The sequence below is a fragment of the Acromyrmex echinatior genome, chromosome 5 (assembly GCF_024713525.1).
Source record: "Acromyrmex echinatior isolate Ae372 chromosome 5, ASM2471352v2, whole genome shotgun sequence".
Lineage (NCBI taxonomy): Eukaryota > Metazoa > Arthropoda > Insecta > Hymenoptera > Formicidae > Acromyrmex > Acromyrmex echinatior.
In genome coordinates this window covers 7,560,882-7,586,146 of record NC_141856.1, presented here as the reverse complement: position 1 = coordinate 7,586,146, position 25,265 = coordinate 7,560,882, and the positions used below count along the sequence as shown (strand labels likewise).

The following is a 25,265-nucleotide window of genomic DNA, read 5'->3' as shown; positions in this document are numbered from 1 at the left end:
AATCGCAAAACCGGAACCCGCCACCCTTTCGAGACGACGAACTTCGCGATGCGTTTGCATACTTCTTTTTCCTCCCCTTCTTTCCTTTTTATTTATTTCTATTGGCGGTGGATCGTTGTCGTAGATGACACCTGTTTTAATCTCTTTACAAACCATTTTTCAAATTAAATGAAAAAAAACGAGTCTGCCATTTGTTTGAAACCCGTTTATACACATCATTCGAGTTAACTAAGATTCAATTGAATTGTTTTCTCTTTCTAAGATAGAAGAAACAGAGGAAAATCGCGATTGAATAAATTTCAATCAATTCTCTTAAGAATAATTTCAAATTAAATCATTAAAAAATTGTGTTCACAAAAAAATATGTTGCATGAAAAAATTGTTTAATGTGGAAACATTTGTGAATTTTTTTCTATTATGCAGATATGTCTTTTTCAAATAAAACAAGCGCATGTACATTGTCGCTTTACCTTTGAACTGAGCAACCACGAATGATTTCGAACTAGATAAAAAGTAGGATGTGTCAACATTTCTCTATCCGTTTCTCTATCGTCATCATTTAGGTTTAGTTGAGCCAAAATGAGTCAAGCCGAGCTGAGAGGTGGCGCCGTCTCTCGTTGGAACAGACGATCGAATGGCGGCCGATTATTACATGACATTCCTCGAATACCATTCCAATCTCTCCCTCATCTCTCGCGACCCGTCCGGAGTCTTCCGCCCTTTCCTCTTTTCTCTTCTCTGAGTTATTCTCTCTTTTTCTCTCGGGTTCACCCTTTTACAGCTTCTTGTTCTATAGCCTCTCTCTCTCTCTCTCTCTCTCTCTCGTAGGACATGCTTGAGTCTCTCTCCCAGTATGCAAGAGGCTTCGATGTCGAAGTCGACGATACAAACGATAAGCACTTTGTCCTTTCATGAATTGCGTTAATCCTCGAGAAGTAATGTCATTTTAACTTTTTTTTTTTATGTATAAAGGGAATAAAATATAGGTTAGTTTTTCCTATATAATCCTGTATTGTTAAAGCCATAGATTTAGTGATTAAATATTAAATTTACTTGAAAAAAATACAGTTAATATATGTTTACTTTTTCTATATCTTTTCTATAAAGTATTTGAAATCTCTGAATTACATAATTGTAGCCAGAAGTCTAATAAAAACGTTAGTATCATTCAATTTTGTTAAAGAGACTCATAGCAGTAGGTATTTTTATATAAATTTCTTAAAAAATTTTTTATTCCAAAACGTGTTACGATTTATTCAAAGAAATCTCATCTAGAAATTTCTTAGATATTATTACAGATTTAATGATTGTACCTTGCGCAAAAATTTATGCGGAAATTTAAGATTAATATTTCACACTTCGATTATTCGTTCGCGTTTCCTTTCACGAAACAAGTTTAGGATTGACCGCGCCCTTATGGGAGAAGCAAGCGATAAAAAGATTGTGATAGAAGATATTTTTGAAGAGATAAATTTGAGTAAAATTTATACGTATCTCGTGACATGAATTCATTTTTAGAAAATAGGATAATATTTTCACTTTCGTATATTATTGTCATGTATGTGCTACTTTTATTATTGAATTAAAATTTCTGGATATACAATTTTTTTTATATTTATATTCCTAATATACAAGATATTTATAAAATCTATTCCCACCTCTGTCTGTCTCTTTCTTTCTCTCTCTCTCTTCTATCTTTCAGAATCGATTAAAAATTATTAAAAAACATGAAATACGTGTTCGATCATTTTGAGGGGCTGTACAATTTTCTTAAAAGAGTAACCTCACGAAATAATTGAATACATATTTCGCAGTTTTTCATCATTTTGAACCGTTTCCGAAATATAAAGGGTGAGGACAAACTTTATAGACACCCTGTATATCAGACGAGGATAAGTTTTGTGCTAAGCGGTCACATAATTTACTTTACTATATATAAAATACGAAGATAACGTAGAAATAATAATCAACTGAGAACCGCCAACCTGATCACTAAATCTATTATTTTACGGCATATATCGATGTCACACTTTGTGCTACCTCCGCTTCTCGCCTGTTTTTCGCGAGACACCAACGGCGGCATCCCGAATTTGTTCTCGCTGGGGTCGACAACGAGCACTGTGAGAAATATCGATTCGCGGCCGTCTTCCATTCTGACTGTAATAGCACGACACGTACCCTCGAAGAAGGACACTGCCCTGTTGCGAAGACAGGGACGGAGAGAAAGGATAGAAGCCGTCAGTAGTGAAGATAGTACGATTTCTCGTAAAGCCACAAGAGCGAACCCATTCATAAAGACGAAGCCGTGACTAACGAGCAAAGAGAAACAGGCGTGAGCTTTGGTGCCCATCCATCCCTTTCTGCCCTCTAGCTCTCCTTCCATCCGCATTTCCGCTCTTCTTTTTCTGTATCTTCTTTGCCGTCTCAATCTGGTTATTTTACCAGTCAATCGTATGATGACGTCTATTCGTTAATCGTATCGTTTATTCTTCGATGTGCGTTTCCCTTTAATCTAACATATAAAAGCTCGTGAATTGTAGTTAAATCTAGGATTTTTTAGGATTTATGTTAAAAAATTAATTAATAATTTTAAATAAATTTCATTAAAATTTTCATTGCAATGAAAATATGAAATGAATGATTTCGATAAATAAAGTAAAAGTTACATATATATGCGAAAGTAATTTCTGTATTTATTCGTGGAGTGGAAATGTTTGGCATAAAGTATGATTGTTCGTATTTATAGCGTCGAAAATGGACCATGTCGAAATCGTACTAGTTTCAACTCCAGAGTCAAAATAGAAGGTGCAGAAGTTCTAAACAGTTATAAACAAAGATCCATTGAAATTCTAAGTTTCTTTCCAAGAGAAAAGATTCGAATTTACTGGAGAATCTTTGAGAAAAGGGAGGATAGCTCTAAGATCGGAGCGTATTTAGCAATGCATTTTGCTTCTTCTCGAAAGCATCCTTTGCGAGGCATCCTGTTCTGTTCCCTTCGTACCGTTTCTTCGTAAGAGAGAATACAAGCAAGAAATGATACAATCCTCGATCGGACGTACGAGAACGATGACAAGTAGCGGGCAACGAACGGCCCTTTCTGGTAGAACGCTTCCGCGTTCTGTCGCGCCAACCGATCTCCGAGAAGAATGCGACATCGTCGATGACAAGGCGTCTCTCCTTCTGTTTGTTTCCAGAAGCGCCCGTTTAGGAATCGTGCCGATGTCATTGTCTCGAGTCGTCGCGATACCGTGGAAATCGTACGACGCGTCTTCCTGTAAGGAACAACTTCGAAAGTCTGTGCAAGATATAGTCATAGCTTGCACATTATACCTTCCGATATATTTAAATGTTTTAGCAAATATTGATTGTGAAAGCTCGTACATCGTTTATTTATTTAAATAACTCGATGCTAGACATCGTAAGTTAAACACATTAAATTTGGCATCAAATTGATATCGACTGGTTTTACAAAAAAAAAAAAAAAATTAAAAATAAATATAATAGATACAAGGTAAAGCATAATAAAGTAAATGTATTTGAAACTTGCTTAGCTCGAAAGCAAAAATTAAATTAAAAACAAATAGACTATACGCCACGAGTTCCAACGTTCTCTGTTCAAGTTGCACTGTTCTTGCTTCGGCAAAAACAATGTAAAGAGTTTTTATCAGCATGTTGTCAACTTTCTAAGTGACATTTCCATCGGTCATTATAAATTCATAGAATTCGAAATTTCGCATAGACCTTTACGGAGTATATCGAAACCGTATAATACGTAATACGAGATATTTCACCTGATCGGGAACAGGATAGGTAAGCTTCGAAGGGGAAAGTTTTGATTGGGTTACGAGGACCGCTGACAGAGGGATCGATGGATATCCCGGAAACGGAAAAGCTCGATGTAAACGTATCCTCCGCGCTCTCTCCGATCCTACCATTCCGTTATCCTTCTCCCTTTTTTTCTATCTCTTTTTCTCTCTCTTCGTGAGAGAGAAAAATGGCCTTGGCGCAACGTTCGATGGAAAACCACGGTGGTCCTTTACTCCCTTTTTCGGCCGGAGGAAGAGAAGAGAGAAAAAAAAACAATCTCGCTAATTTTCCATCGCGCACAAGGGCACTGGGACAATCACCCTGTGAAACCGATGTGCTTCCCCACTTTCGAGTATTCAGTCGCTTGTTCGCGCTTCAAAGCCGCATCAAAGGTGCCTCGACATTTATCGGACTAAAAACCGTCGAGCCACGTAAACCCCATGGAGTATGGAGTACCAATAGCATTCTCTCGTGGATAATTTACGATCTGCGACATTCCTTCCCTGACCGACGCAAATTCAATCCGACCAATCCAGTAAACTGATATTTGTTTTACAAAATTACAAAATTACAAAATACGCATGCTAGACAATACATTGATTGTGCGATATATTTATGATTACGAATATTTTTTTACTGATTAATCTACTTTGATGCTAAAAGTTACTATTTTGATAAGAATACATCTTTCTGTATATGTATAATAATATGCAGAGGTCTGTATTGAAAATTTTGACACAGATTTGTTCTCGTTTTTTAATTATAAGTTTTGTGAAATAATTCTTGCCAATTTCTTTTTTATAAACTTTTGTCACGGTTTGATAATTGTACAAATCCATTTTTCCAAAGAAAAGCAATACGAAGACGGATTCGAAGTAATAAATTTATTCTAGAAACAGTCAATAGTCCTATTAATCAAATCTCGAAGAAATGGAAATGAGGAACAAACGGTTCTTCTGATTTGAATAAAATACGTCATACAGACGAGCGTGTGTATGACCGATGTGTTATCAGGTGCTCCCAAGGGGGAATGAGATAACGACGGATATGTCGTAACATATCTTTACTTCCCTTACATATCTCCTTTTTTTTTCTTTCTCATGCATACCAGTATACCAACACGAATGATATGAAATGTCCTATTATATTTTCAACTTTAATATATGTTTTAAAATAGATGTAATTTATAAGATAAACATCTAGAGACTGAAAATTTTATGTGGTGTTGCATATTTTAGTGATGTCATTGCGAATTATATAATTTATCACATTTTAATAATTTTGTATATTTTTCAAATAATTTTTATAAAAAATTGATACTTCTCTACGTTTAAAGGAGTTACATATCCAGAGTGCTAAAAAATTCAATTTTGTCTAATTTTTTCTTGTACGAAAATAGCGATTTTTTTTCACCTGTTTTTTTTTTCTTTCGAACTAGTCGATTAAGCGCATAGTTAAATGCGGTAATCGATTTTTTCCGAATAGTCGAGTCTGATATTTCTTCCATCTTTTTCGGAATGCGCACGTGGATTCCGTCTATAGACCACAAACGTTCCACGTATAAATGCTAATGTAAATAAAATTCCAGACTGCAGTCTTCTCTCCCGCGTCGCTGCGGAACAACGACGGTACTCTCCAGGTGCACAAACTTCCGTTATCGTATTCCTCTCCACTGTCATATATTTCCCGAGTAATGTGTAGTGTCAGGGAACTGGTGCTTATCGACGAATATTTTGATGTTTTCTTTCAACCCTCATACCTTCGTCAGAGAGAGTTTTACTTATTTATGACTTTTAAACGCTAGAACTACATACATGGTGCATAAGATGATAATTTATTTACATGTTAATAACAACAATGATTGTTTTCTTCGTAGTAACGAATGTAAATTATCGAAAAGAATGAATAATCTTGAGAAGATGGAAGAAAAATTAAATTATAATGAGGATTTTATATATAAGTTTCTCGAGAATTGGCGCTTAATTCCTTTTGACCTGATTTTAATGAAATCATATTAAATTTTTTTTAATTTAGAGGTACTTTAATAATTCATACTAAAATTGATTTTTTAATGATTTTTTTCAACATATACATTATTATATTACATCTGGTCTCGGATGTATGAGATGTAGACAGAATTAATTTCAATGGATAATGTCTTCAAATTTCATTACAATGTACAATTACAAGATTTCAGGAGGGATTTATTTAACATTTAAATACGCGTTCAACAGTTAATATGTTACAATCATACATTGATACGTACCTATGTATGTGCAATTAATAGAGAAAATCTTAATGTTTCCATAAATATTCTTCCAAGTATTTAATAATATTCTTTAAGGATTTATATAATAAATATCATAATACAAACGAGATTTATTAATATTATTAAACAAATAAATATTATATTAACAATAAAAAAATATTTTCAATACGAATTCATTTTCTGAAATTAACGTAAACTTGTAAAGATTTATTGGTTACTAAAAATTAATATTTTTCAAGAATCATAATCATAACATGAAAGACGCAATTTAATGTTCAATCGCAATTGAAATTTGTACGTTAAGTAATGATAATATTTGATAGCCTGTATTTTATATAATCATTTGTTTTTACTTGAGATATGTACGATTGACGTTCGATGACTCGAGACGAGAACGAGGTCGAAGCTCAAAGCGGCACGAGGAACGGCCGCCCCGGAATCCGTTGGTTCCCGCGCAATTGTTGCGACAATTTAGCGCCGTTGTCTCCATCTCCTCCTTCGTTATCTCGCCAACAAGTTAATCTTTATAAATAGCCCGAGCCATGGTTATATTTAATCCTGACCCTCGCGGTCGCAGCTTCCATCCTTCCATGTTAATACTTCTCGACTCTGCATCGTCAACGTCAATTCAGCACAAGACTTGATACTTAGTATATATAAGATTGAGATGAACGCGATATTTGTTCGTCTTTTACTGTTCCAAAAAGAAATGCTTTGAAAAATTTAAGACACTTCAAACTTTTTATTTCCATTCCATCTCCAGATTGGAAACGTACGTACACTACGTCATGTTATTTTACTCGCATTGTCTTGAAGTTCTTTTAATAAAACAACCGAATACCTTGTCTTTTAATAATAATTGCCGTAATTTTACTCTTTAGTATAATTTATCCTATAATTAGATACCAAACCAAAATTTTATCGAAATGAAGTTCACTTGTAACTAAATAAAGAATAAAATTGTTATTTTATTTGCGCATCATCGAAGATTGATATGCGAGAAACTATTGTTTTAAATGTCTATACAATAATTTATAGACTACTAACAATTCGATAATTCTGTTAAGGAAAAAATCGATTCCAAATTCCAATCTTAGTAAATGCAATTTATCACAATTTTATTTAAAAGTAGATAAAGACGTTTCTTTGATACTCGCATGAAATGAGTATTTACGCTGATAGTCTGGATCGGTCTGTATTAGGGACTATGTCAATTGAAAGACCTAACGGGATTACGACATTGATACGATATCTCGGAAGCATTAATCTTTCTCGCTATGAAGCGAGTACGCTCGTTTGAAATATCTGTCGACCGTACGTTGTCAAACTGTCTCTATCGCGTTGCTTCTTGTCTCACGCTTCGAGAGTCACCGCTCTGATATTTCTAGTGGTTCTCTTCGGTCAACCTAATTTCAGACACGACTGGTAATCGATCGTTTCTTAGGCTCTACCCCCATTTTCTCGCGAATATATACATCCATTTTACGCGGCCGAATAACGGCGCCCACCGCAGCCTGGCCGATCGATCGTTCAGTTCTAATTTTTCGCCTTTCATATGAGAGAGAGAGAAAGAGAGAATGATAGAGGGGGGGAGGGGGAGAGAGAGAAAGACAGGACCGCGGCATCGATTTTGCGTCGCTTCCTGGCTCATCAATGAGAGCATATTGTTTCTGGCGAGTAGCGCGAACGATTCTTCAGGCAAGACCCGAGCAAAATGGTTCGTGCGAGTTAATCTTAGGGCTCGACCGGCAATAAAACTGGACTGCCCTTACATTCCTGGGTAATGCGTCGTCCGCTATTTTAAGCCGGGGTTTAATAAACTTACGTCGCTTAATTAGAGCAACATTTCTCCTAACTCGTCTTCGCCTGCGTTTTCATCCGCCTTTTAACCGACCTACCAGACGTTCGTCCGCTAACGTGCATTTCTTCGCATATCGTATATGTATCATCGCACGTATCGTTAATTTCGCGATTACGATTATTCTTGTAATGAAAATATTAATGTCTTTTCATTTACTTTTCTATAGTTTTTAAACAATTATTGTAAATAATCGTATTCAATGACTAATATTTTGAATTTTTAATTTATGTAATTGAATAATAAATGAAGTAAAATGTAATGATATTATAATTGTAATTGATATAATTAATTCAAAATGTTAATTATTGGTTATTTATAACGTCTCGTATATTATTATAGAATAATTGTTTCGCAAAATTTGAGTCGGATCTTGATCAGTTGATAGAGTTATAATTCACCGACGATAAACATTATATGGCAATTTAAAAATAGAAGCTGGAATGTATACGCTTGGCACATCATCGTCTAATTTTAGGCTGCCAGATGGAAAAGAATTAACACAATTCTTCACGGTAAAAATATTTTTGTTCCGCTAGCATAATGTCTTTGCGAAAGCGCGTTTATGCGTCGTGGATAATATATAGCAAGTTGCATGAGTTGCGATTTTCTGCTTTTTCCGCTTGTTCCTCGTGTACTAATACGCACATCGAAGTCGCACGACCCGTATCCTCTACCTCTACCTTTCAGTTTCCGCTTCTCTTCCGCCCGGCTTGCTATAACACGAGGTTATATCTATTCGTCCAAATGTCGTATCGCTCGATTCGTCCAAATATCATATATTTTTACGAAAATGACTCAATGAGGAATTGCGAAACATGAAATTGCAATCTTAGTTTATACAAGATGATTCATTTTAATCTTAACAAATAAATATTTTGAAAATATATTTTACCAAAAAAAACAATCCAAATAAAAATTATATAGCATAGAATATCATCATTGTACTCTTCTGTACCGTACAACTTTTATTTAGAATGTCTTTTAGTAAAATTGCGTATTTTTGAAATATTTGTTAAGATTGAGTTATTTTTTATCTAACAATTTAGAACATACGCAATTAAATGGTGCGGCTTCTTCAGTATTTATGATGTCAAAGAAGAATGTCAAATCGATGAGTCTACCCTTGTATTATTTTTGTATAATTTGTATATTTGATCTTTCGATGAATACTTAAACCAAGATCTAAATTAGAAAATCTATTCGGTTTTGATATATGCAATGTTTTGACAGGTACCAGCATTGAATTAGTATTCTTCGTAAGATCAAAGTGCTCCTAATAGTGTTTCATTACGCTGTTTCTGTACGCATTCTCGCGCCGCGCGAGACTAGTTACACAGTGGCTAGTTTTAGAACGCTATTTACATCCGTCATGCATACGTCTTTTTAGCCCGTCTTTCGAATTTCTTCTCTCTCCCCAAGTTAGTCCTTTCCTGTCTTATTATATTAATAAAACACCCCTATGGTACTCATTTTATGGTGCGCCGTACTCACAGAGTACTTTCTCTTTTGTCTTCGTCCGTTTCTGTACTTCCCTCCCGCATGTTGTAGTCGTCACGTCTCTTTCTGCCCGTGACTATCACGCGAACTTACGTGCGTACCGTGCCGTGAGCTGCGCAACGTGTATACGCTCAGGCCATACTATGATACTATCAATGAATGACTGACTGTCTGGCGCGTGTGACGTGGCCACGCACATTGACCATAATGACTTATCTCTCATTCCTTCTCTTTCTTCCCTTATTTCTCTCTCTCTTTTTGTTATACTTTTCAGGATGTTTGTCGTCGTTACGCAAGCACGCGACAAGCGTGTTTTTCTGACTCCTCGCACATGCGAGTTCTTAATACCATAAGAAGATTGCTAATTTGAAAAACTGTTTTCCACGTTTATTTCCTTTCCTCTCGCCGCACGGATTTTCCCTTTTAACATTTTTATAGAAAATATTAGAACATTTCTGAAATCGGTATAAATAGAGGTATAAATAGTTACATGATATTTTATTTAAAAAATGACAGTTCCAATAGCACTCTTTTTTTGTAGTTCTACAGTTTTTTATAAAAATAAGAAAGAGTTCTATGTTTTTTATATATACTGGAAAAACAAAATTGAAAATACGGCATGCTAATTTCGCGTATCTAGCACGACACTTCTCCTCTAAAGTACAAGAAAAAGATAAATATTCTCACTTTTTGACTACAGTGCCCGTTAGTACTATTCGAGTTTTATTAGTATATGTAATTTGAAAACAAAATTCCAACAACTATTAATTTTAATGCACCTTAAATATAGAAGACAGTACAACACTTGAAGAAGAAATGTGCTGATAATCGCAATTCCAACCAGCAATATTTCTCGTTAGTTCTAGCAGAATTTTATGCTTTGCTATCATTTTTAAACAAAGCTTTTGCTGCTACTTTTTCAATTTTGATTTTTTTTTTAGTAAAAAAAATGCGAAACCCTTTTTTATTTCTACAAAGAACTGTAGAATTATAAAAATGCTGTAGAATTTTTTTTTTTCTTCATATTAATACACAATATCGTGCTAACTTTACAGATCCTATAAATCGAAAATATACGATTACTTTCAAGATTTTATTAAATTATGGCTTAAATGATATATTTTGACATTTTTTGCATTTATACTTTTATTGCGATTCATTAATCATAAAAAATAATTACAATTTTTAGATGATACATATAATCATTAAAAACTTAAGAATCTGATCTCTATTCTCTAATAATTAAAAGGTTAAATCATTTTTTATCATAATTGATACCATCTCTCCGCGTTGTTATTAAAACAGAAATCAAGACATCTCTAAAATCATTAATAACCATTACTATGTGATAATACATTCACGGTTAGTAATCATTACGAATTAAAACGAAACACAGCCGCTCGTTAAGCGGGTTGCCGTTTGATGGAACAACACGAGGTATAAGCACAACTTAAATAAAGAAAAAGGGAAGAAACCCGTAAAAAAAAGAGAAAAAAAAGAAACGGAAAGAGGAACCGAACGAGGAAAACGTATGTAATCGCGTACTCTTCTCATATTTTTCGCCCTCCATCCCCGCCTTCCGCCGTCTCTCTCTTATCCGGCTTGGTCTCCTTTCATCTCGATCGTCTACATCGCGTTCTCCGCTCCGTTCGTTCGCTTGTACGCCCGCGCCGTTTCGGTCTCTCTTTCGTGCTTGCACGCTCTGCTATCCGGCGAACATTAACGGCGCAGAGCGTACGATACAGCGGCGTACGATGCAATCAATGAATGACGGTATAGTGCGCGGGACGTGCAGTGGCCGTGATGACTTTTCTTATCTACGCTCCTCCTCTCCTTCTCTCTTCATACTGCGTGACCATACCCACACTGGCCTTTCCGTAGTACGCTTTTCTTTTACTCTGTACACGTGCAGGCACACACACACACACGCACGCACGCACGCACGCACGCACGCACGCACGCACGCATGCATTCGCATTTTCGCGCTCCCTTGACTCTTACCTCTTCCTCCGCCTCCTCTTTCCTTCCTTCGTCTCCTTCTGTATATACTCTCCCCTACTTCCTTCGTCCGGTTTGCCTTACTCGCAATACGTATTCCACTGAATACAAGAAGGAAGTCCCTAGTAGGAATAGCTCGAAAGTTACGTTTGTATTTATTTTACGAGATCGAGTTTCGAAATTTTTCTGTGATTTTTTTTGTATACAATCAGTGTGTCTTAATATTACCATTTTTTTTTTACTAAAAAAAGATGGATTTTATTTAATTAGTTATTGTAGCGTGATTAATGGCTGTTCTCCGTTATTCATTTATTTGTGAATATTGAAAAACTATAGTTTACGTTATGTGTGTTATACATTTTCAATGCTCGTAATGAATAACGGAAAACAGCTAAAGTAAAAAGTAGATAGGTTGCTTAAAAAGATTGAGATAAAAATGTTTACTAATTGAAAGTTTAGATAATTTCATGCGCGCATAGCCTACTATAATTTTTTAAAGAAACATTACGAGTACGAGAGAATGAACAACATAGAAAATCAAAAAGAATTTATTTATATTCCACGACACACATTGAGAAAATAATATTCTAAATTTTAAATATTCATTTGAATAGTGTCAACTAAACATTTAGTTATAGTAAATAAATATTTATTCAATAAAAAAAAATGATGGAGTTAAATCAAATTAATGGTTCTTGTATCAAATAAATATATCCTTACATTTAATAAATATTCAGACATTAACAACTTTTAGACAAATGATTTATTAAAATGTAGTATATTTTCAGTGCATATATATGTATATACATACACTAATATTAATTTTCTATACCATTTATTTATGAATATTGTTTTTTTTATTCTAAAAAAATCTGTCTCCACAGAACTCTTTCTGAGAATTAACTGTCTTTATTCGTATTTCGCGCAAAAAACACATAAGTTCTAAGCAAGTTTAAAAATCGATTATATCAGAGAAAACGAATTTGAGAAGTCGAATTTTTTCACGTGGTTTTCGCGTATAACTTTCCAACTACTGGCATACTATGTGGAGTTTATGACAGATTCCTCCGATTGTCTCTTATACCTATCTCGAAACTCTCATCAGAACATCGTTCTCGAGTTCGAGATACATGGGGAACACATTGGGAGTTCTACGTCGTCCTCTTATTCATCGTCGCCGTCGCCGTCGTCGTCGTCGTCGCCGTCGCCGTCGTCGTCGTCGTCGTCGTCGTCGTCGTCGTCGTCGTCGTCGTCACCGGTCGTGACTATCGATCGGTCGCGGGCGTCGGCGTCGGTGCCGCTCGGTGGCGCCCCCGTCAGCTCAGGACGGTGGCGACGGCGCTCTGCGTCGCTGCCATCCGCCCCTGGGGGGCGGCGGGGGACAGCAGCGGAGGAGGAGGGGGGTGGGGGGCATCGACACGCAGAGAGCGATCGTGCCTTTGGTGGAGCCGGCAAGAACCCGGCGTGTACGTCGAGTCACCACGTTAAAAGCGGATTTATTAGCCGGTAGAGCCGCGTTCTTCTGTATCACAAAATATCCAGTTTGTCGTCTTTGTCGTTTTCGTCGACACCGTCATCGTCCGTTCTCGGGGGCGACGAGTCGCCGGTAGAGAGAGAACAGGATCGACTCGTGAAAATTGGCAAAGTGCACGCTAGAAATACGACGGTCATGGATTTCTTTCTTTTTTTCTACTTCTATTCTTTATATATCGAAAAACAAGTCGCGAATCTTGTCGTTGTCGTCGAGTATACTCGGCCTACCGGCGAAATGGTATCCGCCAAGTGTTCGTGGAAATTCGACCGAGACATGGCACTCCTCGTCGTCGTCGTCGTCGTCGTCGTCGTCGTCGTCGTCGTCGTCGTCGTCGTCATAGTCGTCGTGGGAAGAAAAACGCTCAAGGATAAGTGGAAAAGTGCGACATCGGGTAGAACACGACAGAAATTCCGATGACGAATGATAGTGACGGGATTACGCGTGATCTCGAGTTAAATCATGCGTGTTGGAAAGGCCGGTCTCCGCGTTGCGCATCGGGAAGGAAACTTCGCGGCGCAAAGTTTCACGAACAGCAGCAAATTCGTCGTCCACGATATTCCGAGGGATGTTCTCGAGGACATTTTATTACTGGATGCTCCAACGATGTTGGAGCGAATCCTAAATCGGACTGTCTGTGGAGGGAAATTTCGGTTCAGCATGGCTGACACCGCGACATCGACGTAGGGTGGTTCTTCTAAAGTATCATTGTGAACAATATCGCGGAGTGATTCCTACCAAGAACATGAATTTCTCGTTCTACGTTCTTGTGAAAATCGTAAGGCACGGTGAAAAGCGGTGAGATGTGTTTGGCCAGCCCACGCATGGCCGTTTCGGCCAAATGATGTCGGAAAATGCCGGCCTCTCGAGAGCCCGTTTCAACATCCGGTTTCTCCGATACCTTTCCACTACACGGAGCCGTGATTTCGCTATTGCCTTACGGGAAAAGCGATAGAACGAGTTGTTGGATTGAATTTGTCGTCATCCACCATCAACAAGTTTGCCTCATTAGGGAACTGGGTCACCTCTGCAAGTAGATTTTAAATGTCATTGATCGCGCGACCTTCGATGGAATTTCGCGTACAGTTATCACGTCATTCTTTCTCGCCGGCTAAAGTGATCGACTATCTTTCGGCTTAAATGAGTGATTCTCGTGCGATGCGTGCGAATCAATTCGCGGAAAATGTGATGTGTGCGTGATTCGAGTGCGCGCCCTTGTCGAAATAGATATGTTTTATGGTGCTCAGCGCTCACCGTTATGTTGGATATATCTGAAGAAGCTCTTCCTACTCCCTCGACATAAGACAGAGGAAATCACGCATTTTTGTAGTAAGACCTCTTCCGATTTTACTTAGATATAGTCATGATAATTGCGATTCGATGCACAAAGATGCAATCCGATCTAAAAGTCACGATTGATTACCTATTTTGTAGAACGGTATTGATATTCGTGACGATAGCTAAATAATGTGCTTTTTTCTAGCACGACATTAATCGATAATTTGTCGAGCTTATTTTGCTGTTGTCATCGTTTCTAAGAATTTGATGATCGAAATGTTGCAGAAGAGATCTTGAAAAAAATTAATTTACTGAGATCATTTACTTTTCTTTCTAATAAAAACATTTCAATGTACAAATACGATAAAGAATAAATCACAGAATTAAATAAAAATATATCGAAAGAGATAATAAAACCGCATACATTCCTTTTTGAGGCAAATTTGAAAAATCGATCAGTGATTTAATAAAAAGTGAAAGCTGAGAACAGCTTTTCATATAATGAATTTAATTCCTACATTTATTATTGATTGTCTAACCTAATTAACTTTCTCTTTTTATCTTTCAACGAGTCTATCTTATTGGCAAAAATAATGTGTAATTAGCGCGGTGAGATATCTCGCGGCTAAAATCGAGTATTACGAAAGAGAAACACTCGTCGAATCGTCGTCGACGTTCGCTTTGCAGTCCCGGAGGGTCCATAATGGTTTGTTATTGATCTATCTCCGCGCGCCTTCCTTACACTTTTCTTCTTCCTTTCGTCCTTCGTCCTGCTACCTTCGTCCATGCCGAGGACGTTGGGTGGTACACGAGGGATCGGGAGGAGAGAGGAGCGGTGGGAGAAAGAAGAGCACGGCAGTCCCACGCAGGAATTCCGCGTACCCCGCGCACCGCACGGATTTCCGAAGCTTCAAGGGAAAAAAAACACCCTCTTACCCTCCTGTCTTTCTTTTTTTTTTTTATCAAGAATCTTACGAAAAGTTTCTGTAAGAGAGAGAGAGAGAAAGGGAAGAGAGCCGCTGTGAAATATTTCGTGGTCACAGAGCTCGAAAAGAGAGATAAACGTTTCTTTTTATGATTGAAGCCAACCTCTTTTGATTAAACAAATATTATTGTATCCTAACATTTGTAATTATTTTTTCGTAAAAATGATTGCTTAAATTATTTATCTTTACTTATTATAATTTGTATTTAAAAAAAGTATGTGTCTCAATCTGTGATGAACACTTACAGAAAATCGATAAATTTGGACAAGAAAAGGATCAATATGAGATCTTTTTAATAATAATAAGATATGTATATAATAAAAATATATATTATAAGTAAAATATATATTTTTTTAATAGAAAATTAATTTTCTGTACGTGTTGATTAAAAGAATTTTTATTTTATTTTCACTTAAATAATTAATATTTATTGTAAAAATTCTGCCAATTTTATCAGTGATCACTATTAACTTCTTGCTTTTGTATATTTTCCTGAAATCAATGCATGTTATTTCGAATTTCCCGAAACCGGTTTCTTTCATAGCACGATATATTTCCCGAATAAAAGATCGAACATGTCTCTGGGAATGATATTAATACCGCATATAGACGTTACCGTGAAATTCGATCAACCGGAGCGGCGATGATTGACGTCACGACTCTATCGTCGGAATGCAATTAATATTGCATAAATGAGACCACCCCGCGAACTTGTATCAATTAGCACAGTTCTCGTCAGTGGATCTGTCTGTAATTCGCATGTAATCATGTAGGAACTTTTACTCGGCATGTGAGAACACATTTGAACGCCTAATATACCGTCTCTATCGACGTGTCTTTTTATGCACTTTGTAAAATATACGTTTACCCTCCTATACCCATGCAGTTAATGTAAGGACATTAAGCGCCTGCTAGTATAACCAACGAGGCACACGAATGTGTGAATAAGTAATGCAGCGCCACGATCTAAAAACCTTCTTGTCTAAATTGACGCAAGTCGACACAAGCTTGTTGTCGATGAGAACTTACAGTCGTCCGATATTCGCGAGTGCAGCAGCAGACGCGACTTCATTTTATCATTTGCCGATACAGAGAGAGTACGCTACATTGCCTGAATAATAAATATTCTAGCATCGACAGAAGCCACCACATCGATACCTCCGTATACATATGAGCTTACTTCACTTTTCAATGAAGTACGCTACGCAAAGTTAAACTCGCATGAAGTGCTACTCTACTCTTCGCGAGAAAAGACTTTCGCTCGCCAACTGTCTGTTCTTCGTTTAGCCTATGATTATTCTGGTCTTGGTACCCACCTGTCATTACGATACATTGTGGTGTGACACCCATCGAGTTTCGTGCGCTGCTGCGGAAGGAAAATATATTTGCCGCGTACTTCCTGATTATATGCCTCCTCGGTAATCACGAATCATGCGAGAAAGAAATGCCTACATTGTAATATAATGCTAAGCTACTCTTCCTTTAACTCTTTTCACAATTTTCCCGTATACTCTCGAATACTCAATCATGTACGAGTGCCACGATAATGTCATAATTTCTGATATATATCTGAATCTCAATCTGATTAATCAAGACCGAATTTAAATTTCTTTCGAATCTAAACGTTTTTCAGTTTTTCATTTAAGGAATAATTGAAACTGATTAAAGCTACAGTTATGCCAAAGGAAATTTTGCTTCAAAACTTTAATACTACAAATGCAAGAAAAATGATGATCCGTATGGTTATTGATGATAATAGAAACACAATAGTTACATTTTTTTATATCTATAATATTGTGAACAGCTTCAAGTTATATTGGTTTCAATCTCTGTATCTCTGTAGATGAATTATTGAAAACTCGCTACACGCTTATGCGAGTTTATTTTCTCATAGGATGTCTGAAAATATAATATAAGTCCGATTATTGCTCGCGTCCCATAACATGACAAGATTGTAATTAAAATGGTAATCACACCAGTTCGATAAAATGCCATCTCCATTACAAAGCGGCCAACTACCAAGAAAATATTAATCTACATCCTTGAGCGTTTCTACGTTTTATAAAAATAATGAAGGTGCTCGGTGGATGGCTTCCTTTCGGACGCCGTTTCATCGTAATAACTGTAGAATAAGAGGGCAGTAATTACTTTTCGTGAGACTGTCACGTTTGTCGGGTTCGCCCTCCGTGCACTCCGCGCGTACTTTGGTTATTACTAACAATGAATAGCAGTGACCGTGTTAACCCCTCTTATAACAATTCATGATACGCAGTGCTTTGTAGAAAATAACGTTTTGCGGCAATTCACTGTAATAATAATAATATTTATGCTATTATACGCTAAATCTTTTTTCAAATTACACTTACGCATTCTCAATAATTAAATTAAATTACATTTATTATTTATTAAAGAATTAAATTAAAATGAATAATAATTATTACTTAAATTATATTGAATTAAATTTTAGATAAATCCTTTTGTCATCGTCGTTCTATCATCGTCAATATTATCAGATTTATCACAAAATATTAATTTGGATACCTATATTAAAGATTCTTGGCTATAAAACAATTTATTTCGAGATTTTCGATATTTGCGATAGTTATTATTTTGTAAAAAACATTTACCAAGAGATTACATTGTACTACCGAACGACAAAGGTGTCGTAGATCTCGATAGTCGTGAAACTGGTCGGCGTTAGGCAGTCTGGATATATCGAGGCGCGAGAGAAGGGTCTTCCTCAGGTTCTCCGGCTTCGATCCAGACGGGGACGACCTCTCCCTCGCCGGAGGAAGGAAGGAAGGACAGAAAGAACCGAGCTAGAGAGGCCGGTGAGAGAGAGAAACAGAGAAAGAGAGAGGGGGGAGGGGGTACACGCATGACCCTGAACCCAACCGCCGTGGCACCCAACCCCCGGTACAGGGGTGCGAAGCCTCGGGAGAGAGAGACGCAGGAGAGAGAACTCGAGATAGAAACGGACGAAGCAAGGGCCGAAGAGAGGAGACTATGGCGGGTAAGGGGAGATATACCGTATATACGAAGAAGAGAGAATAGAAAGAGAGAGAGAGAAAGATGGAGAGAAAGCTAGAGACTACGCCGTCGAGAGAGAGTACAGTTCCCGAGATCAATACTCCCGCGTCTTGCGATCATTCATCTTGCCACGCCCCTCTGCTCTCTCCACACATTTCCTGTCTTTCTCGTTCCCTTTCGTTCATCCCCTTTTCCCCATCGTTCTCTTCCTCTCTTTCTCTTTCTCTCTTCCTCCCTCCTTCCTCCTTCTCATTCTCTCTTGCTCTGTCTGTCTCCTGTCTCCCCTTTTCTCACCCTCCGCGATCTTCATCCCTCTGGTAGCAACCCTCATAGTCGTGGTCGCCGTCATTTGGCGCCCAATCGTGGCGCCTAATACGAATGGAGCAAAGGGGAGAGAACTTTCCGAAGGTCGCAGGAGAGAGGGAAATCTAAAGAGAGAGAAAGCGTGATAACGCACAAGGTGGTGGCTCCGGTTTCCTACGCACTGACTATGCGCGGTTCATGGGAAAATGACGATTTCTTTGATTCGTACATGAAATTGATTAAAAACTGTATTATTTGTAGATGATTATATGCATTATTTGGTACACGCAGTAATACTGTTTTAATTTTGCAATTATCATTTGGGTTTATTCAATTTAAAATATTCGAAATAAATATTTTAATATCAGTATATACATATAAAAATCGATATCAATATATTATATGTTATAGGGGAAAGAAACATCAATTTGAAAATGTTTACAAAAGATTGATTTAAACGCAGAAAATAACAGATTTACATGAATGTAATCGATATATATATATATATATATATATACACACACACACACACACACATTATTAATTTAATTTTCTATAATTTTCTCATAAATATATTTATGACTGATATATTTTATAATTATGTATATTTTAGGATAAGTATGATAGAGTAATAATTTTAAAGTTCTTTAATATTTCATATTTTACGTGAATATTAAATATTTATTATAGGTATAAAATAATATAGAATACTTTTTTGTCTCAATCAGTGTGTGTGTGTGAGATTTCTGAGAAAATCCATTTTGAATGCGCACGTTTTGTTATATATTGACCCTTGTGAATGTTTATTGATCATACATGTAAACCATTTGACAAAATTTGTTTACATGATATTTATTATAAAACCGAATATACTATTGTTAAATTTCACTGATCTTTTGACATGGGAAATATGAATAATATGGCAAATACAGAAAAATAATAAATATAAAGAGACTAAGAGCTGGATTGAAATTGTTAATATTTAATAATCTTTATGATAAAATACAACATACATTTCGATCAAACAATAGATTATTCTCAATGTTGATAAAGTCAATATTATAAACGGTTACATCCTAATATAAAAGTTGTAAGATTGAATGTTACTTGTTACACGAATAATTAAACGAATTTTATCTTCTATTAAAAATATGTACTATATATTTTGAAATATGTATATTCCAACTATTCTAATTATTATATAAATTAAATTGTTGTATAAATATCAGTATATTGCGAAAGAGAAGTACTTTTATGTTTGAAATAATCTTTTTCAAAAAACGATGTCTATATTTTATATTTCTTATTTCTCTTTCTACAAGAAATCATTTCCGATTATATCACAGATACTAGACATCTCGTATATATAGATTATTGACAGAAACAGATGCTTGTCTGACGAAAACAATAGTTTATGGACGGAAATAAAGCCAAGAAATTTTCTGATTTATGTTACAATAAAAAAATGTTTTATATGGATAGCATGTTAAATGAATTTAAATGAATTTTTGAAGCCAACTTCTATCTTTTTTGCTGAATATTGGAAAAATGAGTAGATTAGAGAATTAGAGAATATATCACGTAATGAAGAAAAAATTTTTTCTTCATTAAAAAAGATATTCGTTTTAGATAGAAAAACCGGTAGATCCATTTTGCGATAAAGGAAGTTCACAATTAGATAAATGAAAATATCAGATAATAAATCGATATATATCGATTTTCTTTCCGATATCTCGCGCTGAGTTTGCTTTCTTTTCGTTTGTATTTTTTTTTCATTTTCTTTTCATAACTTACGAAGCAACTGGTGTTATTTTATTTTGCTTTTTCCCTTTTTGCCTTTGTCATTTTAAGGATATCGTTCCTTCGTTTATAAAAGAAAGCAGTTGCTTTAAATGAAAATAATCCACTGAAAAATACAAGGAGCAATGTTAAGAAATAAACTATATGATTATTTAAAAAATATTTAATTTGTACAAATTCTCAGAGATATTGAAATCTGTATAATTTTTTAGTAAGTTCATTTTTTAACACTATAAATATGAAAATATATCCTTAATTTTTTGTTTCTTACTATTGTGATTATTTCTCTGTATTTATAATATCAAAATTATCCTTGAGTTATGATTTACAAGTATTTTATTGAATGAATAATTACAACAGATTACATTTCTCTTTGTTTATTCTTAGTATTAATTTTGTCTTATATATAATTTGTATTAATGACAAGACATCAAATAAATAGAATAATATAGAGTAAAAAATTGCCTATGTGAACTGTCACAAGATATTTTTCCGTGAAAAAATAATATATTTTCAATGAAAATCACAGACGTTTCGACAGCATAATTGTGTCCTCTTCAAATGTGAAGCGCAGAAACGGATTATAAATGTAAAGTTGTCAAATTTGAAAAACTAATTGAATAGCGATTACATATAAAGTATCGTTAATAACAAGACTGTTTTCCCCGTTTACAGTATAATCATGCATTAACCAACTATTTGTTCTACTTTATTGCCTTTCGTAACTTTGTTAAGCAGACAATGCAGAATAAAAAAAAAGATCGATTGAACTCGATTCTAAGCGAGAGTGTTAAGGACGATGAAGAAAATCAAATGATAGCATTGCGGGGTAGACGAGATAGAGAATAGCAAGGAGAACGGAGATTTAAGTAAGGGCGAGGTCGTTGAAAGTCTCGGGGATATCCGTGATATCTTTTCTTTTGAATCGTTTCCTTGCTGCTATCGTATCACCTGTCGCTACCATCGTACTCGTTACATTCGTCGACCCTTCCGCCAGTAGCTTCGTTCTTCATGGCGGATAAAAAGAAATCGAATTACATCGAGTGGAGGCGTACGATCGTTTACGATCAATTTGGTCATTCTTCTGAGGTCAATGTGGACAATTTGTGTTAGGAATCATTTTTTCGATAGATTATTTTACCGCGCGTGTGTCTCGAGAAATTACCTTAAAATTGATACGTTCATATTAATTTGTGGAAATAATACAAATTCGCTGAAATTAGTTGAGACAAATATAAATGATAATTACCACGTTTGCGATTGAGTATTATTTGATCAAGAAATCATTTATAGCACATTATTTGTAGCACAGATATGTCTGAGCTCGCTAAGATTGTGTATCTGTTTTTATTTCTAAATCTAAATTTGCAAAGCTAAATATTAATGACAATTTTGATGACAATTTTAGGAAATTGATTATATCATATTATAAAATATATTATATTATAAAAAAAGATATTCTGATTTATTTTTGTGAGAATAATCTCCGTCTCTTATATGAAAATTTGACATATCACAGCTTCAAACATCCCTTAAAAATCTCATTATCATTCTCTATGTATTTCGATCTATTTTATATCATGGCTTTACTAATTCTAAATCTATCGAATTTGCAGCAATGGAAGCCGAGGATGACGAAGAGATCATTGACAGTAATGATGGCTCCATCATTTTTTCATCAGGTGTCAAGCGCGATGGCGGCGGCGACGAAGGCGGAGGAGACGAACAGTTCCTTCAAATCAATCGGCTGCAGCAACACGCTAGCTCGGAAAAGAGCTTCAACCGGTAAGTAGCTCGTTTCATTCTCTAAAAATCCATCATTTATGTTGTATGACTTTATTCCTCTCGCTTTGGCAAATCCTTTACGATATATACGGAAATATGCAAAGTGTTGGCCGTATAACTACAAGCTAAATAAAAAACACGGAGCTTCCTCTTAACGATCGTTCGCATGGAAAGACCGAGCGTACGACGATATACATCGTGCGAGAGATGTCGATCAATCCAAACCGCATAGCGTAGATTATATCGATGTGTCGCTATGCAACAGCATTTATACCTTCCGCTTTGCCCATCATTATTTTGCGCTTCACCGTGATCCTCTATTCAGTCTCACGATGTATTGAATAATTAATCATTTATTTACGCTCGATGCTACAGTGGTCCAGTAGTTCGCTTTGATAACTGGAGATACATAAAAGAGTGTACGTTATATTTACAGTATAATTATAACAAATACACGAGTGCAGTTACACGAAATAGGTACCTAAAACCTAAAACATGCACAACAATCATCAATTCTATCACACTAGTTACAACACAATGTAATAATTATTTGAATAAGACTTATTAATTATTAGGCTTAATTATTATAGTATATTTGCTAATAGATAGTACCTTGTTATTGTCTGAAAATTTATTAGATTATTTAAATAAATTTTTACTGACTAGAAATAGCAATAGTTTCTTTCAAGAATCGCTGTACAGTTTATTTCATAAGATTATTCTTTGTGAGGTGATAATTTATATTCATCATGATAAAATTTAACAAAACGAAATACATATAACAGTATATCTGTAGAAGGTTCTAACGAAATTGAACGTAACGTTCGAAAATCGTTCTGTTTCTTTTCAAGTTTCTTTCTCGCAAATTGCCGAGTGAGTTTAACGAACTTTCTCCGTTGGGAACGCCGTGTTTTCTCCTAATTTCTTCAGATGCTTATTCTTACCCTTCCGCCCGACGGCTCATATCGGCGCAGACAGAATTCGCTTGAACGTATTACCTACGAGAAGAAGAAGAAGCTGCTATGCACGATTCGGACGTTGTGAGCACGGACTCGCCAAATATACACGGTGCGTCAGCGTCGCGGCGCGCGGCGTCGCGTCCTCCCTTCTCTGCGCCGTTTCAACTGCCGGGCGCCTCGTTTGAGGTCATCGTCATCCGGCCTCTTTCGCTCTCTTTCCCGTACGTGCATCCCCGTCTTCCTTCTCTTTGCGGTATCCTTTATACCGTCCCTTCCCCTATCCGTCTCTCTCTCTCTCTCTCTCTTTCTCTCTCTCTCTCTCTCTCTCTTATTTTCTTCTTTTGTCTTCGTTCTCTCGTTCGGAGTATTCGGACGCGTCTCGGATGAGCGAACTTTGAAGCATACGTGGATACACTTCTATGTTCGCAAACACAAAATCACCCAGGAGAGATGTTATCATTGCAAAATTCAGATATCGATACAAGGATAGATATAGATGTCGAAATAAAAAAGCCATTTCTTAAAAACTTTCATTTTATATTTTTAAATCACAAAAGCACAGAAATTATTCTTTGACGACATTCTTTATACTTCGCATATTATAAATAATTTCAATGGTGTATATTTTTGTACAACGCTTTTATATTTTTTTAAAGTATAATTGTACAATAAGGAAAATGATTATATTTGTATTTGATGAGCAATAACGTTCAACATGTTTTGCATACACATTTCTTAAACCTTCAAGTATTGTACCCGCTAGATTTATCATAATGAAAATCTTTGTGACCTTATTAAAAATTCTCGGAATTATTACGCGTATGTAACTACAGGAAAAATATAAATCTTCTACGGTAGAAGAGTTTTCGATTCGCCTCGCGGTTAAGTGGACCTAGGCAAAAAGCGGAAATAGCGTGCTGCCCTATTCGCCGGTAAAACCGCCGTTGTTTTTTCGTAAACTGTAGTCCATGCACGAGACCGTACGTACCTACTAAGAATATTAGCATACGCGCGATCGAACATAATTGTGCCTTCCACGAAAAGATATATCAAACTTTCAAGAGGAACGTCCTGATCTTTGTTCGTATTGTCTAAAGTTTAACCCTCCTAACATTCACGAAAGGATATAAAAAGTTTAAGTGTACTAGTAGCATCAAATCGACGATAAAAAATTAATTTGTGAAGATTGTTATTTCAGTTAAATGATTGTGTTGCAAGGCCGACAGTGTGCGGCACACAATTTCAAATAGATATATTTAGAAATTTATATATAATTATTCCAACATCTATTTTATTATATTGGTTTAATGTATTCTCCAAATCTTTGAAATGAAGTCTAACTCTAAAGAGTGAAATCTCATTCTTAAAAATTGATAATTAAGCGATTTTTCAACATTGGCTCAATTCTCACTCTTTGGCCGGTATTCATAGATCTTAAATTTAAGACCGTCTTAAGTACAGTCTTGAGGTGTCATGAACTGATCAGAGAGCAGTCATCAGCATCTTAAGGCATTACTTAAGATGATCTTGAAATAAGAACCGACTATGAATACCGGCCTTTGTCATTTTTTAGAATTAGATTTTATTCCAAAGATTTTCGAGAAGATTTTAAAGAGTACTATGATGTATTCATACGGTATCGATTGTTTTCTTAGCCTTAATATAAAATATGTATAAAAAAGTACAAATAAAAAATAAATATTTGGATAGTTTCTTTTATATTTAAACGTATTTTAGATATATTATAATGTATCTACAAGTCGATCAAATTGACAGTTCATCTTTAAGTCGATAGAAAAAAGATATTTCTTGTGAAGCGTAGTTGCGTGTCGCCGGTTGCTCCAATACGTCGCAGCGTGTAATTAAAGGCGTGTTTCGTAACCGCTCACGCGTTCTTGGACGGTTTCCGATTACCCACGGTTAGGGATAACGTGCGTGTATTACGCGCTCACAGGATTCCACGTGTAACGATGTAGGTTCTTCCGGTGTACCGGTGTGTATGAGCCCCGGAAGACGCCGAGTTAACGTTAGAAACCAAGATGTTCTCGGCGAGCGAAGAATATCACAGGCATGATTACGCTCACTCTTCTCTCATGGAACTCATTAAATTCATTTTTCCACATAAAAAATTAATACACGGTAAAAGCGCACGCGAGCTAAT

At 35.9% G+C, this 25,265-nt stretch overlaps 1 protein-coding gene across 1 annotated transcript in view; it reads left to right on the top strand.

Moving 5' to 3' along the window:
- The window catches only part of LOC105149204 (serine/threonine-protein phosphatase 4 regulatory subunit 1), a 138,419-nt gene that overhangs the window by 3,693 nt on the left and 109,461 nt on the right, over positions 1-25,265 (top strand). Inside the window, 1 exon segment of the mRNA XM_011061463.2 lies at positions 21,977-22,145. Coding sequence (XP_011059765.2) covers positions 21,977-22,145 — 169 coding nt within the window.